General features: G+C 40.6%; 2 protein-coding genes across 12 annotated transcripts in view; both read left to right on the top strand.

Annotated features, from left to right (window-relative positions):
* Window positions 1–4,168, top strand: part of myo9aa (myosin IXAa) — a 106,960-nt gene extending 102,792 nt beyond the window's left edge. For 8 of the 11 annotated variants that reach the window (XM_072380093.1, XM_072380096.1, XM_072380097.1 and 5 more), the window contains 4 exons: window positions 111–131; window positions 370–578; window positions 677–819; window positions 1,742–4,168. In XM_072380093.1, the coding sequence (XP_072236194.1) occupies window positions 111–131; window positions 370–578; window positions 677–819; window positions 1,742–2,241 (873 nt within the window). In that variant the 3' untranslated portion in view covers window positions 2,242–4,168. The remainder of the gene's footprint in view (window positions 1–110; window positions 132–369; window positions 579–676; window positions 820–1,741) is intronic. The other 3 variants (XM_072380098.1, XM_072380095.1, XM_072380094.1) reach the window with 1 other exon arrangement.
* A 1,100-nt stretch (window positions 4,169–5,268) lies between these two features.
* On the top strand, window positions 5,269–13,753 carry scamp2l (secretory carrier membrane protein 2, like). Its single transcript, XM_072380087.1, has 9 exons — window positions 5,269–5,434; window positions 6,104–6,181; window positions 6,289–6,375; window positions 8,242–8,371; window positions 8,477–8,605; window positions 8,774–8,933; window positions 10,354–10,455; window positions 10,932–11,049; window positions 12,248–13,753. Exons 1-9 carry the CDS (start codon window positions 5,270–5,272, stop codon window positions 12,401–12,403), a joined length of 1,125 nt encoding a protein of 374 aa, XP_072236188.1. The 5' UTR covers window position 5,269; the 3' UTR covers window positions 12,404–13,753.
* Window positions 13,754–14,027: the final 274 nt, after the last annotated feature.

Genomic DNA, 14,027 nt, shown 5'->3' with positions numbered 1-14,027 from the left:
GAGCCAAGGTGGGAGTTTTAAAGCATCTGATCAGTTGCTGGTTAGTGCACATTTGAAAAGTGGCAATGCTGATACTTCTTCTCTTTTTTGCACGTTACTCTTGTTAACAGCAGCCAAAAGCAACTAAAAAGGTAAAGTGAGTGTATAATTGTGCTGTAGTTGTTTTGTTTGATTAGTGCTGCTCTATTGTCCTTAAACCTTTAATTAATGTGTTTCAGTCATGTGTAAGTGAGTAGCTGCTTGCCAGACAGGGCGTAATGTGCTTTAAATGACAGTGTTTTACACTTGTGATGATCAGCTGTTTTATGAATCATGAATGTTTTGTTTACTTTGGTGAAAAATGGTTTGTGCTGTCGGTTTGCTCCTCAGGGAAAAGGCCATGTTCAGCGAGTGAGCTACCACACGCCTTCACCTCCAGTCAGTCCACGGCTGCTGTCTTTTGCTGATGCTGTGAGAGAAGAAAGTGGCGGTGAGGAAGGAACGGAGTCGTTTGAGGACGTCTCTGAGCATCAGCAGGCAGCCATGCACCAGGAGGAGAGAGTGTTGACAGAACAACTTGAAAACCTTCTGAAAGAGAAGTACTTACAAAAATGTTTCATCTGTAAAGGACTCATGTGATTTTAATGCCAGTTGTCTTCAGTTCTTTTGTTAATGCTGATAATGTTCTCCTCCACAGAGAGGAGTTGACTTTTGAAATGCTGACTCTGGAGCCACGAGCATCAGATGATGAGACCCTGGAGTCTGAGGCTTCTATCGGTACAGCTGACAGCTCTGAAAACCTCAATTTGGACTCTGAGGAAACCATTTCTGACTTTTCTGGTATGTCTTTTGCACAACAAATCAGAATTCATGTTTGAGTTTGTTCACTCGTTAACTCAGAAACTCAGAAAAAAACTGAACTTTGTGGCCCCTGAGGTCTGAAAATATGCAATTTTAGTGAGTCATTCATGTACCTGAGATTGGAAAGTTCAAAGTATTTTGTTCTTACCCTAACAGTGAATTATTTTCGTAGCCAGTAGTTCACTAAACTTGAGACCCCCAACATTAGAAACACAAAAACCCCATTTTAGCAACAATTACTGACATAAACCACTAAAAACTTCAACAAAACACAAAGTAATGAAGCAACAATGAAGCCCAGGGTTCATGGAGCAGATACATGACGTGTGTTGAAGCTAACTGCCAGCGCCTATGTTACTTCAGCCTTTCTGTCTGTGGTGTGATGGTTTAACAACCTGGGTCAGTTCACATATCCCTTCACAAACTGCAGACAAAGGAAACACAAGAATCTCAGAATAAAACTGCCACTCAAGTATTTTTCTATTCTTAATGGTGAGTGAGTTTGTTGTGTGGGCTCAGCTTAGATACTGTATGCTTTCCCAAAGACAAATAATGTGCTCCCAGAATTATTTATTGCAAATTGTGTCCATTTTCTATTTGCATTGTAGCTCGAAGCTGTAGGACTGAGCTCAGTTATGGAAACAACCCACAGATGAAAGAGGGAGAATAGGGCCAAGTTGTTCACTGTGTGCTTTCAAACCAGTTGCAAGGAAAAATAAATCATAGATTAAAAAAATAAAGGATTTGTAATGTCTCTCTGTCATATTCTGACCAAAGCATGTCTCAGACATTTCATTAAGACCTCAGGAAAGTGAGAAAAAGACATGTCTCTTAAGAGTAATCAGGGCAAAAAGGACAGGAGGAAAGACAACGCTTGACTTCCCTGTATCTCATCTTTCAGAGAAAGGTCCAGTGTTGACTTCCCCATGGCCTCACAGATCTGATGGGAAAAGCCCCCGACGGCGCACTCACCGCCGGCAACCTGACAGCCAGGACTCTGTAGACTCTTGTTCCTCTGTTTCCTCCTACACCTCCTCATCTCACTTCCACTCGTCTTCCACCTCTTCCTCTGCCACCACCCGGCGGTTTCGCTTCCACTCCAAGTCTCCCGCTGTGGGTTCAAGTCCAGCCCAGTCTCAGTCCCAGGATTTGAGTGTTTCTCAAACGTCCCGATCTGACAGCCTTGAGAGCAGCCCTGCGGGAGAGCAGGAAGGCACGTATGATGAAAGGCCCATGTTTACCAGCCGCGGCACCTACAACCCAGAGAAGGGCAAACAAAAACTGAAAGGAGCCAGGCATTCAACGCCAAGGCACTCGAGAGAAGGCGGTGGGCACGGCAGGGACCCTCCAGACATACCACAGCACCTGGTACTGTATGGTAATAATGAATTCATGGTATGAAGGACACCAAAATTCTCCCTGTCAAGCTCCCAGGCAAGCATAAATGTTCTCAGCAGGAGGCAACATTATAACAACCGAGCTCCACTCCTTGCAGCATTCTTGCTTAGCCTGTCACTGTTGAAGCCTGTGAAAAAGTGTCCCAAGTGCCGTGTACAGTGCTTCCACCGCCAGAGGGTGCAGGGGGTGTCTGGCAGAGAGACAGGAATCAATGGAAGGGCTCCTCTGCTGTGGACTCAACTGCCACCCATGCTCTCACAGTGCCTTGGCAGCTCTTTCCTCAGCTCCGAGAGGAGACACACTGAACAGGAGGACAGGGAAAAGGGAATGTTGGATTAAGTGGATGACCATTCAGCATCAGGGAATGTTGGAGAGCTGGAAAGCTGAAGCAGTGTACTACAGTAAATGAGTCAAACCCGGCACAATCGGGCCTTGAGGCAGTTCCAGTGGACTTAAAGCTCAGTCATTAGCTGCTTTATGAGTTTACAGTTCATAACAATCAGTGTAAGCAGCGGATGCTATGTTATTACAAATTATTTTTCCCTTATTTAATAAGTTTTAATGTCACAGAATTTCCTTATAGCATATAATATACAGGTATAAAAACTGTACATAACCGGAACACCAGCCTCTGCTGGGTAGTTGAAGTCAATATTTATCTTTTATTTTTTTGGAGTATCCTGGACAGAGCTGTTGGGATTGGGGCAGTGGATGCTACATTTGTGTGTGTGCATGTGCAAAGCGCCCATGCGTGACTGTATGTATGTGTGAAAGAGAAAAACCACTTCATGTGTTTTAAGTTTAAGTTTGTGCTGCTTTTTTTTCCCTTACAAGGGAAATTCCTCCATCAAAGGGACCAAGTGAGCTGGTGTGAATTCCAGCCAAGGGGATCCCAGCTCTTTAAGAATGTCGGACGCGTGTAAGATACCTGCATTCTACTGCGCCACAGCCATACAACAATTGTAATATGCAGTACAGTTTATGTGTACAGCATAGGGGACAAATGCCATTGAAATCTGTTGTTTTCCACCCACTCCCAAAGCCACCCCGTCTGTCTCTGAAGTGTTTGCTCAATAGCAACCAAGCAAGAGCATAAAATCCTTTTGTCTTCTGTCGTCATTTATTAATGTCTGTTTTTGTCAAATGGATTTTTTCCATTTGTCCTACTATATGCCAGTCTTGATCACCATTACAAAGACATACTGTGAAAGTAGATGGCACATCAAATAGGCCTGTTGACCAGCAGTATTTGTAATAGAAATGGCTAAAAGGCATCCAATCCCATTTGATTTTATTCCATTTCTGATTCTCCTCACTGTGATATGTCAAAATGATGAGTACCTCATATAACAGAAAAATCTGACACTATTGCTCGTTAATTGCAGTGCTCCACGATCAATAATTTATCGTGTAACAGCACCTTATTTGTATTAGAGTAACTTGGAAGTAGAAGTAATCCCACATGATTTGCGCATAAGCAATGTCAAGAACACAGAGGTTTTGCTGCTATGAGCAGAATATTATTGTGGCTAATGTTAGCAAACTCAATACTGTTGTGTAACTGATATAATTGGCATTACTGGTTAATTTGCTAACTTTTGCCACTTCTCCACTTGTCTTGGTTTTGCTCTGTATTTTTGCATTTACAGACATTCTGTATTTGTCACCGCAGTGGCCACAGTTAAGTAAAAAACTATGAACACTTACTTAAGTAACGAGGGTTTGAAGATGTTCTTAGATATAGATAAGCTGCTGTCTTTGATATATTGTTCGCTCTTAGTGACAGTAATTTCCCTTAAGAGGTATTTTGTAGACGACTTTCATTTGAAATGCCTCAAAAGAAATGGAGCTCCTTTTTCTCAGAACATAGAGAATAATGCTTTGATATTTATGACATTAGGCTAAATAAAAATCATAAGATCAAACAGTCTTTGATAAAACTGTGGCTTTAATGTGACAATGTTGGCACCTTTGAATCCTCTGGGTTTTTAGCTGTTTCCCTATTAAGAAATTAAACAAGACCCCAGCACATTCCTCTTCCCCCTGGATGAACACGTGAGGTGCTATATGCTTTTTCATTGTCGCAGGCCTTTTTGAATATTTGCTCATATTTTAGGTGCTGCTTCTGTCCTAAGAGGCAGATCTACAAGAGTAGAAGTTACTCAACCCAGGGTACATGCATTTTTCAGTCTGCAGAAATTGAAATCTATACTTTGGGATGTATTTCCCACTGATAAAAACAGAAATAGACTTTAATTAAATCAGTTCACATCACCTGAGGCGCAATAGAGCAGACATGATGGGGTTTTGGTTTCTTTCACATTTTCCAAAGTATTTTCCAAGTTTCATGCTATCTATGTATTTCTGTCAAGTAATTACAATAATTGGTTAAATTATTTAAAGAAATAGTTTAATCTGTTTGGAGTTACCGTAAAACCAACCCCAGTATAAGAGAACATAAGATCAGAGTTCTTACAGGTGCTGGAAGTCCTTCAAAATGCTTGACTTTTAATGTGTTATTTTTAGAAGGTTCGAGAAGTGTTTGAATTTTGGACACAGTACTTGAAACTGTAATTCAACTGCTTTCATAATAAAGCACTTTCTGATTTATTTGTTTGCCATTTAGATGAGCAAACGGGATAAAGCCTGATCTTTTACCTCAAGCAGCACATCTTTACCCGAGTCAAGAAGCAGCAGTGGAGGAGTAAAGGGCATTGCCTCTGTCCCATCCATGTCCTTATGTTCTCTATGATCAATGCAAAGATGGGTGCTTGCACCAACTTAAGTTACGGGTAGTTTGAGTTTCAAAGAGCGTACATCGATTACTAAGTAAGCTGTCCCTGCTGTGTTTGAGGGTTCAAGATGAGTAGTTGTTTTCATATCAAGACAAACATGAGCGGTCAAAGCAGACTGTCACGAGAACCGCACATTTGAAACCAATTCGCAATATTTCTAAAAATAAAGGTGGGCTAATTGATTAGAAATGACTCCAGACATGCAGCGATAACGTGACCGACATATCTAACGACGCATGCGCAGAGGCCCGGCGTCACGCAGCACTGTCAGGAGCAGACGCCGCCACCGCCGGGGATACTGGCTCTGTCGTGTTTATTTCACGCAAGATAAACTCTTCTCCGCAATGTCGGGATTTGACAGCAACCCCTTCGCCGACCCGGTGGACGTGAACCCCTTCCAGGTGAGAGCTCCGCGTTGTTTTGTGCTGGCGAGTCGGTTTTTAGCGGCTTGTTTTGGTGTGAAGTGAAGACTGAAAAAGATATGCTGTAACGAAAACCTGTTTGGTTGGTTGCTGGGTTTGGCCTCAGTGTTTCCTGGCTAAGAATCGTCACTAATATGAGATATGACACGTATTAGGCCATTTACAACCTACTTTTTAAAGATCGCACATGAAAATGATTTTACGGGCTTCCAGTTCACCTGCGCAGGTGAGTAGAGACCAAAGCAGGTGCTCGCTGATATTCAGCCTTCAGCTGTGACTCCTCCACATGACACTGCTAAAAAATGCAAAAGCGCTTCCAATGGCAGTGCTATAATTGGTAGCGTTCTTCTTAACTTCACATTTGTGGTTTGTCTTTGCTTGATGTATTTATCACATCATTATTTACGCCCATTAAGCATAATGGTTGAACACGTGTTTTTGTGTATATCCACTTAATTATAAGCACATTTTTCTTGATCACACACAGCGAATCGTGCTTAAACTGAAACGAAGTCCGTGGCCACACTTTTACAAGTAGTTAATGGGGTCTGAGACAGCTGGGCATCTAAATGCTCCTTTTACCACATACACTAAGAGGTGATGTCCTCTGCTCAGCACAAGTCTCAGTATGTTTGATCTCTCTTTCAGGATGCCTCAGTCACACAAGCCACCAGCAGAGTCAATGAAACCGCTGGGGAGTACAACCCATTCTCTGCAACTGAGATGGTGAGCTTTTGTGTTTTAATACTACTACCAATGTGACATATTGGTGTTTCAACACTAAGAGGTAATTTAGTTGTTTATAAAGAAGTGCTGCTTCAATCCTCTCTCAGGGAAGTCACTCTGGAACAACCATCCCCATCTCTGCCACTTCCTCCCAACCCGCCATTCTGCAGACCTCTGTGGAGCAGACCACGCAGGTGAGTCAGACTCTCACGTTTAAATAAATAAACCAGTTATTTATTCATATGCTGACACTCTGAAATGTCCTGGAAATCACTGGGTTGTCCTGGAAACAATGTTTTTGAATGTTTTACTGTGAACAAATAGAGCTGGCAGCTGTTTAAGGACCAGGTGAATGGCAGATTTTTCAGACTAAATCACTGAACACCCCAAAAATTGGCTTTTGAATGAAACCTGCATTATCTAAAGTTAGTGAAGACGTTGCACTTCCTGAATATGTAAAATAAATGAAGACTGATAAAATCACTTGAATGCTGTCAGGCAGCTTAGAAATATAAGTGAACCGATCTTTGAAATGGCCTTTTTTTTTCTTATAGTTTGAGCTTTTCCTTCATTATAACTCACATCACTGTAACACTGCATAATGCTTTTCTAAATGCTTGTTTGGCACTTTTTAAGAAAAGATCTGAGTTGGATGGAGCTGCTGTGAAACCTCCTACTGGTTTGCAACTGTTGTTTTGAGCTCCTGAGTTCAGCGTTTTTTGTGGGTTCTCTGGTTATAGTGGGGACCGTTTCAGCAGCTGTGACAGTTACTCTCATTCAAGTCAGCGAATCCTGTTTTAAAGCAAGGAAATCTATTTAAGCAGAACTCAAAAGTAAATATGAATATGGTACTTTTCATAACTTTTACATCTAAATATGTTGTTGCGATTATGTAACGTTAGCTAACCATCCACATCTGAGTTTGAGTCACATCAGATCTTAAACGATTAGTGTGGTGCGCTGTGCGTCTAAGCTAGAGTTTAATTAATGCATTATGTGTGCGGCACCTGCATGTCTTTCTTTTTTTAAAAATTCTGCATAAGGTGTACTCTTCTACAATACTTTAACTACAGAATCCATAATGTAGATGCGGCCAATGCAGTATTGTGGAGTTTGATGAATGGTAGTCTTGTCTGCATCTCAACCCTATTGGAGATTAATTTGTGTATTTTTGTTGCTGAAGCCAACATTCATGTCAACAGTAATGGGAAAGTTCAAAGAAAATACGGAACAACTGATTCTTAACTGGGTTAAGATCAACCGAATAAAACCCTTTGCTAGATTGTGAGACGGGTCCTCACCTCATGAAAGCAAAAAAGAAAGCCTCACCAGCTCTAGATTAATGGCTTGACCTGGCAGGCCTGCACATGGATGTCTTTATTTGACCTGCTCTGATGTCAGTAGATTGGGATTCCACACATTTTAAATAGCGTTTTGAACATATTGTGGTGTCTGCTTGTTAAATCAAGATCAGGTTTATCACATGTGAAATACAAAATAAAGAAAAAAAGTGATTTAATGAATTATGAGTCGAGAATACATCCCAGTTATTATACACGACCCATATGATTGAGAAATCAAAGCCTTTTATTGGTCTCATTGATAATAGCTCTTTCTGATTAGTTGTGCTGTGATGGAAAGCATTGTCCAGGTTGTTGCACCATGAAATAGGAGAAAACGATGCGATAGGGAAAGTAATCCACCTCCCAGAAAACAGGTCCAGTGTTTCTGGGCTTTTAGTGTTTTTCTAATGGTGACATTTTTTAAGGTTTCGGTTCATGTGATATATTAAATGTGACCAAATGTGGTACTTACAAGAATACAAAGATATCTGTTGTGTGCAAAAATTGATTGGTAATAGTGCCTGATTTTCCAAAATTATGTAATTAGAAGTTAAAATCAGGAGCTGAATTGGAAGGAGCGAGAGGCAGTGTTGTGTGGTGCGGTTCATGAATTTCTCATCACAGGCTTGCTAGAAAGAGAAATTCAGCAGGGAGTTGTATTGATGCAATGCCAATTTTAGACTGTGTTAAGACTTCAGCTTTTCCATCATCCATCAGGCAACTGCAGCAGCTGCTCAGGCTAACCTGATCAAACAGCAGGAGGAGCTGGAAAGGAAAGCAGCTGAGCTGGAGCGAAAGGAGCAGGAGTTACAGAACAGAAGCACGAGCAGAGCGCCGAACAGCGGAGGTAAGAGCCTGCAGCGGTTTCCTGGGAAAATATGTTTGTCTTCAGGTAACCAATAAAGAATAACTCCATTTAAATGATGATCTGGTTGTGAAATCTTTCTCTTAGCTAAAGAGAACAACTGGCCACCTCTTCCAAAGTTCTTCCCTGTGAATCCATGCTTCTACCAGGACTTTGAGGAGGAAATCCCTGAGGAGTACCGCAGAATCTGCAAGAGGATGTACTACCTCTGGATGTGTACGTAACCCCTCTCGTACTATTTCCTTGAACAACAACCTTAGAAGAGTCATTGATCTGATGGATGATATGATTGACATTTGATGGTTTTATGTGTAAACATGTAAGTCTCAATTTAAAGCTCATACATTTTAATAATTCTGCTTCTACCACTGGTTTCCTGTGTAGTCCACAGCGCCACTCTCTTCCTCAATGTGCTGGCCTGCCTGGCTTACTTCACTGCAGACTCTCAGTACGGTGTTGACTTTGGTCTGTCCATCCTTTGGTTTATCCTCTTCACCCCGGTGTCCTTCATCTGCTGGTACAGGCCTGTCTACAAGGCTTTCAGGTACACCGTTTCACTAACATTTGGCTCACTGGGAATTGTTCTTCTATGTTCATTACATTCAGGATGGCATGCAGCTGTTTTATACAGACAGCAAAAATGATTGATAGAGTTTATGTAGGAAAGTTTTAGATGTTCTCGTGACTCATTTGTGTGACCTGTGTGCTTGGATGTCCAGTGTAACGTCAGGCTGTTGACAACTTAAAGGAAAACCCTGAAGAACAGAGGGAAGTAACACTAACAGAGCAGGTGCAGTGCTGGTAGCGTCTGATGATGAGCAGACACAACTGCTTCTGAAAAATAAGATCTAAGGCTCATTGAAATTCTATTTTTGGTTCTCAGTTTACAGGAACGTCTGAGGTGCGTTTCAAAAGGAACCGTGACATATTAAGACCTGCATTTAGATCTATGCAGCATGTTAAAAAAAGGCATAAAAAATTGTGATGGACAGCCCACATTTGATGATCATGGGCTTTGTGTGTTTTTGCAGTCTGTAGGGAAAACCAGAAGAGCTACTCTTCCACACAGTGTCGCTGTCTGGCAGTACATAATTCCTTGATTTGAGAGTTCAGAGCTGTAAAAACCAAAGGCACTGTTCTGCAGAGATGTGGGGAAAAATTAGGCTTGTTAATGAATCGTACTTCAAAACATTCTCTGGTGCACATCAAAGGTACAGCACAGACAACAAAAAATCCAGAAAAAGAATGTGTCATCACTTCACTCTGTTTTTGTCATCCTATTTGTTTTAAAGTAAATCATACATGTGTGGATGCTGGCAAGTTTCCATGTAACGCCTCTCCTTTAAACAGACCAACCATGTACTCGTATATTAAACTAGTTTCCTGGTGTGCAGTCTTTGAGCTTGGAGCGTGTGTATTCCTGGTGGACAAAAATTTGTCTAGCATGCAAGCTTCTGTATAAGAGTCTGAACACGTAAACTTGTTCAGAGGACAAAATCTAAGTCACACGAAGCCTTGCAGACATGTTGACCTGAGAAGCACAAATGAGCTTTAGAGCCAAGGCTCGCTGCAGATCAATACCAAGTTGTTCTGCGTAATGGCCTTTATCCTGTTATGGAGCATTTCTGTCCTGATTGGAGTCGTCCCTTCCAGGGTAACAATGCCTCCATCCATGAGGCTTGAAGGCTCACTTAATGGTTTTAGTATGAAAAAGATGTGAATCACATGCTGCGGCTTCAGTTCCATCCCTCCTGTTTAGTTTCAGAGGCCTTAGAGTCGGTGCCAAGAAACACTGCAATTGTTCTAGTAATGTGTTGTGGCACAGCTGCTTACCAAGGCCCTCAAGGTTGTACATTGTTTGGTCACCCATCCATGTTATCTAATAATGTAGCAGGAAACAATCCCCTTGAATGCCAGATAACATTGTCAATGTCTTTTGTTTTGTTTCGGTTTTTCCTCTGTAGGTCTGACAGCTCCTTCAGTTTCTTTTTCTTCTTCTTCGTCTTTTTCTTCCAAGTGGCAGTGTACATTATCCAAACTGTTGGGATCCCCAAGTGGGGTAACAGGTGAGTGGGGAACTAAAGAATAACCTGCATTTGGACAGTTGCTCATCGGCAAACAGCAGGTTTCTCTGTTCATCGGTATGAAAGTGCATGCTGCTTTGGGCAGATTTTGGGTAGGTGCATGGGTGATTCACAGCTAAACATTTGTGTGTGTGTGTGTGTGTATTCTTTCCCTGCATCTCCTCTCTTGCATTTCTTTGACAGATCCCTGTTGACCTAACTTGTCTGGGTTGCTGCTTTGTAAGTGTGTGGATTTTTTCTCTTTGGGTTTCTTTTCTACATCACATATGAAGCCCTGTTTTAAAAAAACATTTTTTTCTTCTACTTTTTTAAACTTCATGAGTGTTCAGTGGTCACTTAAAAAGTCAAGAATGTTGGCTCATTTCTCTTTAATCCTGTAAATTTAACACAATTTGCACTCCTTGTGGGGAAAAATGTGAAATGACACTTGTTTACTCGTATGTTTCTGTTGTTGACAGTGGGTGGATCTCATCAATCAGCATGATCGGAACAAACTTGGCAGTTGCTGTGGTGATGATGGTCGTGGCTGGTTTTTTCACTGTAAATGCTGTCCTGGCTGTCATTCTACTGAAACTGGTAAGCTGATCTAAAACCTGTTGGAAATACTTTATACTTTGCTGGTTACCATGTAAATATCAGCCAGTCAAGTTTAATATACCACATGTGTGGGTTACATAACCCTAACTTTGCTATTTTTAAGTAAATTGCAGCCTCCGTATACAGAATGTTTGCAGTCAAATTTGGGACAACACCAAGGCGTAGTTAATTGAATTGGACCAAAATAGAAAGTGTAATATGGAGCAGTAAACATATAAATAAGGGTTTTCTCACTCTTCCCCTCATTTTGTTGATTTTCATCCCAACTCTATGAGGGTGTGTGGAGATCAAAGAGAAACTAAAAATAGTGGCGACAAAAACTTTCATTAACATCAGAGTGAAGCTCTAAAAACTGTTGAAGGATTCAAAAGTACTCAAAGGATTTTCACAGAAAAGCAACTTTTATGCTCTTGTTTTTCTCTGTGTGGTCTGCTAATTAATTTTTTTTATATTGTTTGAAAAGCAGCCAATTTTGCCCGTACACACCTGCTGAAAATCACAACTGCAACAAGGATTCAGTCATAGAATTAATTACACAGTTCACACCTGTGCAATCCTGGAAATGTGTTGTTTCAGTAGAGGAGATGCTTAGAAGTGCTTATTTATAGAACGTTTTTAAAAGAGCACATTTGGTTAAACAAATAGATACGAAAGCTTTTAAACTGCACATAAAATTGTCTTGTATTGTTGTGAAATTTTGGAGATAAAATCCAGATAATTGTTTTGTTTTTTTTTTTTAAAGGGAGCTTTTTGTTTAGACGGTAACTTGGTCTTCCAGGTGACTTGTCAGAGTTAAAAAGAGGGAGGGCACCACTAGCATCTGTCACTGTCATGAGCAAATTCTAATTGTATCTGAGTGAAGTTGGTCAAATAATATGAAAGCCGTTTTGTTCCTTGTCATCAGACTGAAAACTTCTCTGGTAACTGCTGATTGGTTTAAACTTTTGTGCGTTAGCCACATATGGAAGCCTACAGCCTGGCAACATAGATGATCTAATCTAATGACAAATGGTAAACATAAACTCCTCCCACAGACCAACCTTGGAGGATCTATTTAACACAGATGTTATTCAGACTTTATAAACTTTGGAATTCCCACATTAATAAGAGTTGATCAATGACAGTTTTGATTCGTGATTTGATCTGGTTTAAAAATGTGTCACTGCTCTCCTCTTAGGTGCATGGCAAGTACAGAAGGACAGGCGCCAGCTTCACCAAGGCTCAGCAGGAGTTTTCTCAAGAAGTCCTGACCAACCGTAGCTTCCAGAGCGCCGCTGCCAGTGCTGCCACCTCTGCTGCTCAGGGAGCCTTTGGCAGGAACCAGGGAAATTAGACTGCTCGTATGCACTCAATGCCTCAGGCTGATATCCTCATTGACCAGCAAACCAAACAAGCAATGCCGCCCCAACATTATTCAATGGTCTCAGGGGGACTTTAGGTTGATTATTTAAAGGAAAATGGCCAAAATCAAGAAGTAACTTAGTAAGAAAACAGTCTAGTGAGGACTCCCCATTCTCCCCCTCTTCTCCAAAATTGAAAGGGACTGTGGGAACATACCAAATTAAAACAACAGGTCATGTCTGAGCATGTTGTGCCTTGCACATTGGTATTAGTTCAACCGTTGACCAAATGTGTCAATGTGCAGTGTGTTTGACTTTCATTTTGTCAGAAGTTACAACAACACAGTCACAACAGAACTTCTGAATTGAATACAACACTTGAGACTCAGGAGGTCTGTGTCATTCTTAAAGATGTTTGTGAGAAGTGTTAGTTTTTTTTTATTTTTTATCTCTTCATTTAGAAAAATCATACAGGGGCCTTATGAATGAACACTTGGCATAATTTTAAAAGCAATACTTGACCTGAGTGAATGACAGTTGCATAAAGTATCTCATCTCCACATTTAAGAGCAGCATGTGGAGCCGTACAGGGTTACCAGTTTATCATTCTCACCTCAGCATTAGAACTCATAGCACACTACATACCAAGTATGGATTCTTTTAATTACTTTATTTTGCTGTTTTGAAGGTTGCTTAAAAAATTCTGTTTTCACAAGCACAAGACTGTACAGAATGAGCTGATGTCTAAAGAAGGTGATGGGATGAAGGTCTATATTTTTTCTGTTTTAGTCTAAAACTAAAGTTTTGATGAAGTGAGGTTAAAGGGTTTAAATGAAGGTGTGGTTTAAGGGTGACGTTGCATTTTATGTCAGTTGTGAAGAAAACCTTCACCTGTTACATCACTGCACTGTGCTGTGATTACAAAGGAACATGCAGGTTTGATGTGAAGTTACTGATATGGTGTAAAATTTAAACCTAATTAAGTGCATTAAGGAGCAGAAAGAACACAAAACGTATGCTGCACATAGACCCTGCTGATAGTTGTTATTTGATATTGTTTAAGTTTTTACATATAAAAAAACTGTTCTTTTCTGATTTTTATGGTGTCATAATATAGAATCACATTGTTTGGTTGTAAACTCAGTGCCTTTAAGCAGATAGCCTACCAGTTATTGTGTTGGGATTTATGAGTCTTTAACCTGATTATTCTTATGGAAAGATTTGTCTGTTACGATTGCAATGTTTTAAGATGTGTTGTACATATTTATAAATTTAAAATGTAATTCCAGGATGGGCATTTGTCAGAAATTGGTCTCAGTCTTAGCATTCAATAAACTGTTAAAGTGGATTATTTCCAGTCTGTAAACACTCAATAATGCTGTACATGTTGGATGTTTTAATAACATGGGTGTGGGCCTTGTAAATCAGCCATGTAGGGGCACATGCTGTGAAGACTGCACTTAGTGCTGTGCTACTACAGGGTTTTAAGCTAATATTTTATCTGTTGTGTGGCTTTTGGATCATGTTTTTTTTTTTTTAAATTGCAAGTATGTTTTCATGGGAAACTTTTCAATACTTGACCATCTTCCTTTGTAGTACAAATCTCTGAACATTTTA

This window comes from Leuresthes tenuis, unplaced genomic scaffold (genome assembly GCF_036924035.1).
Source record: "Leuresthes tenuis unplaced genomic scaffold, fLeuTen1.0.hap1 SCAF_2, whole genome shotgun sequence".
NCBI classification, from domain to species: Eukaryota; Metazoa; Chordata; class Actinopteri; order Atheriniformes; family Atherinopsidae; genus Leuresthes; species Leuresthes tenuis.
The sequence above is the reverse complement of the archived record's forward strand: the minus strand, read 5'-3'. Positions and strand labels throughout refer to the sequence as shown.

Excerpts from the sequence above, each read along its gene's own strand:
- scamp2l (XM_072380087.1), top strand. The coding sequence starts at position 5,270 with ATGCGCAGAGGCCCGGCGTCACGCAGCACTGTCAGGAGCAGACGCCGC. Across the intron at positions 5,435-6,103 it reads TGGACGTGAACCCCTTCCAG|GATGCCTCAGTCACACAAGC; the intron begins GTGAGAGCTCCG and ends TCTCTCTTTCAG. Across the intron at positions 11,050-12,247 it reads CTGTCATTCTACTGAAACTG|GTGCATGGCAAGTACAGAAG; the intron begins GTAAGCTGATCT and ends CTCTCCTCTTAG.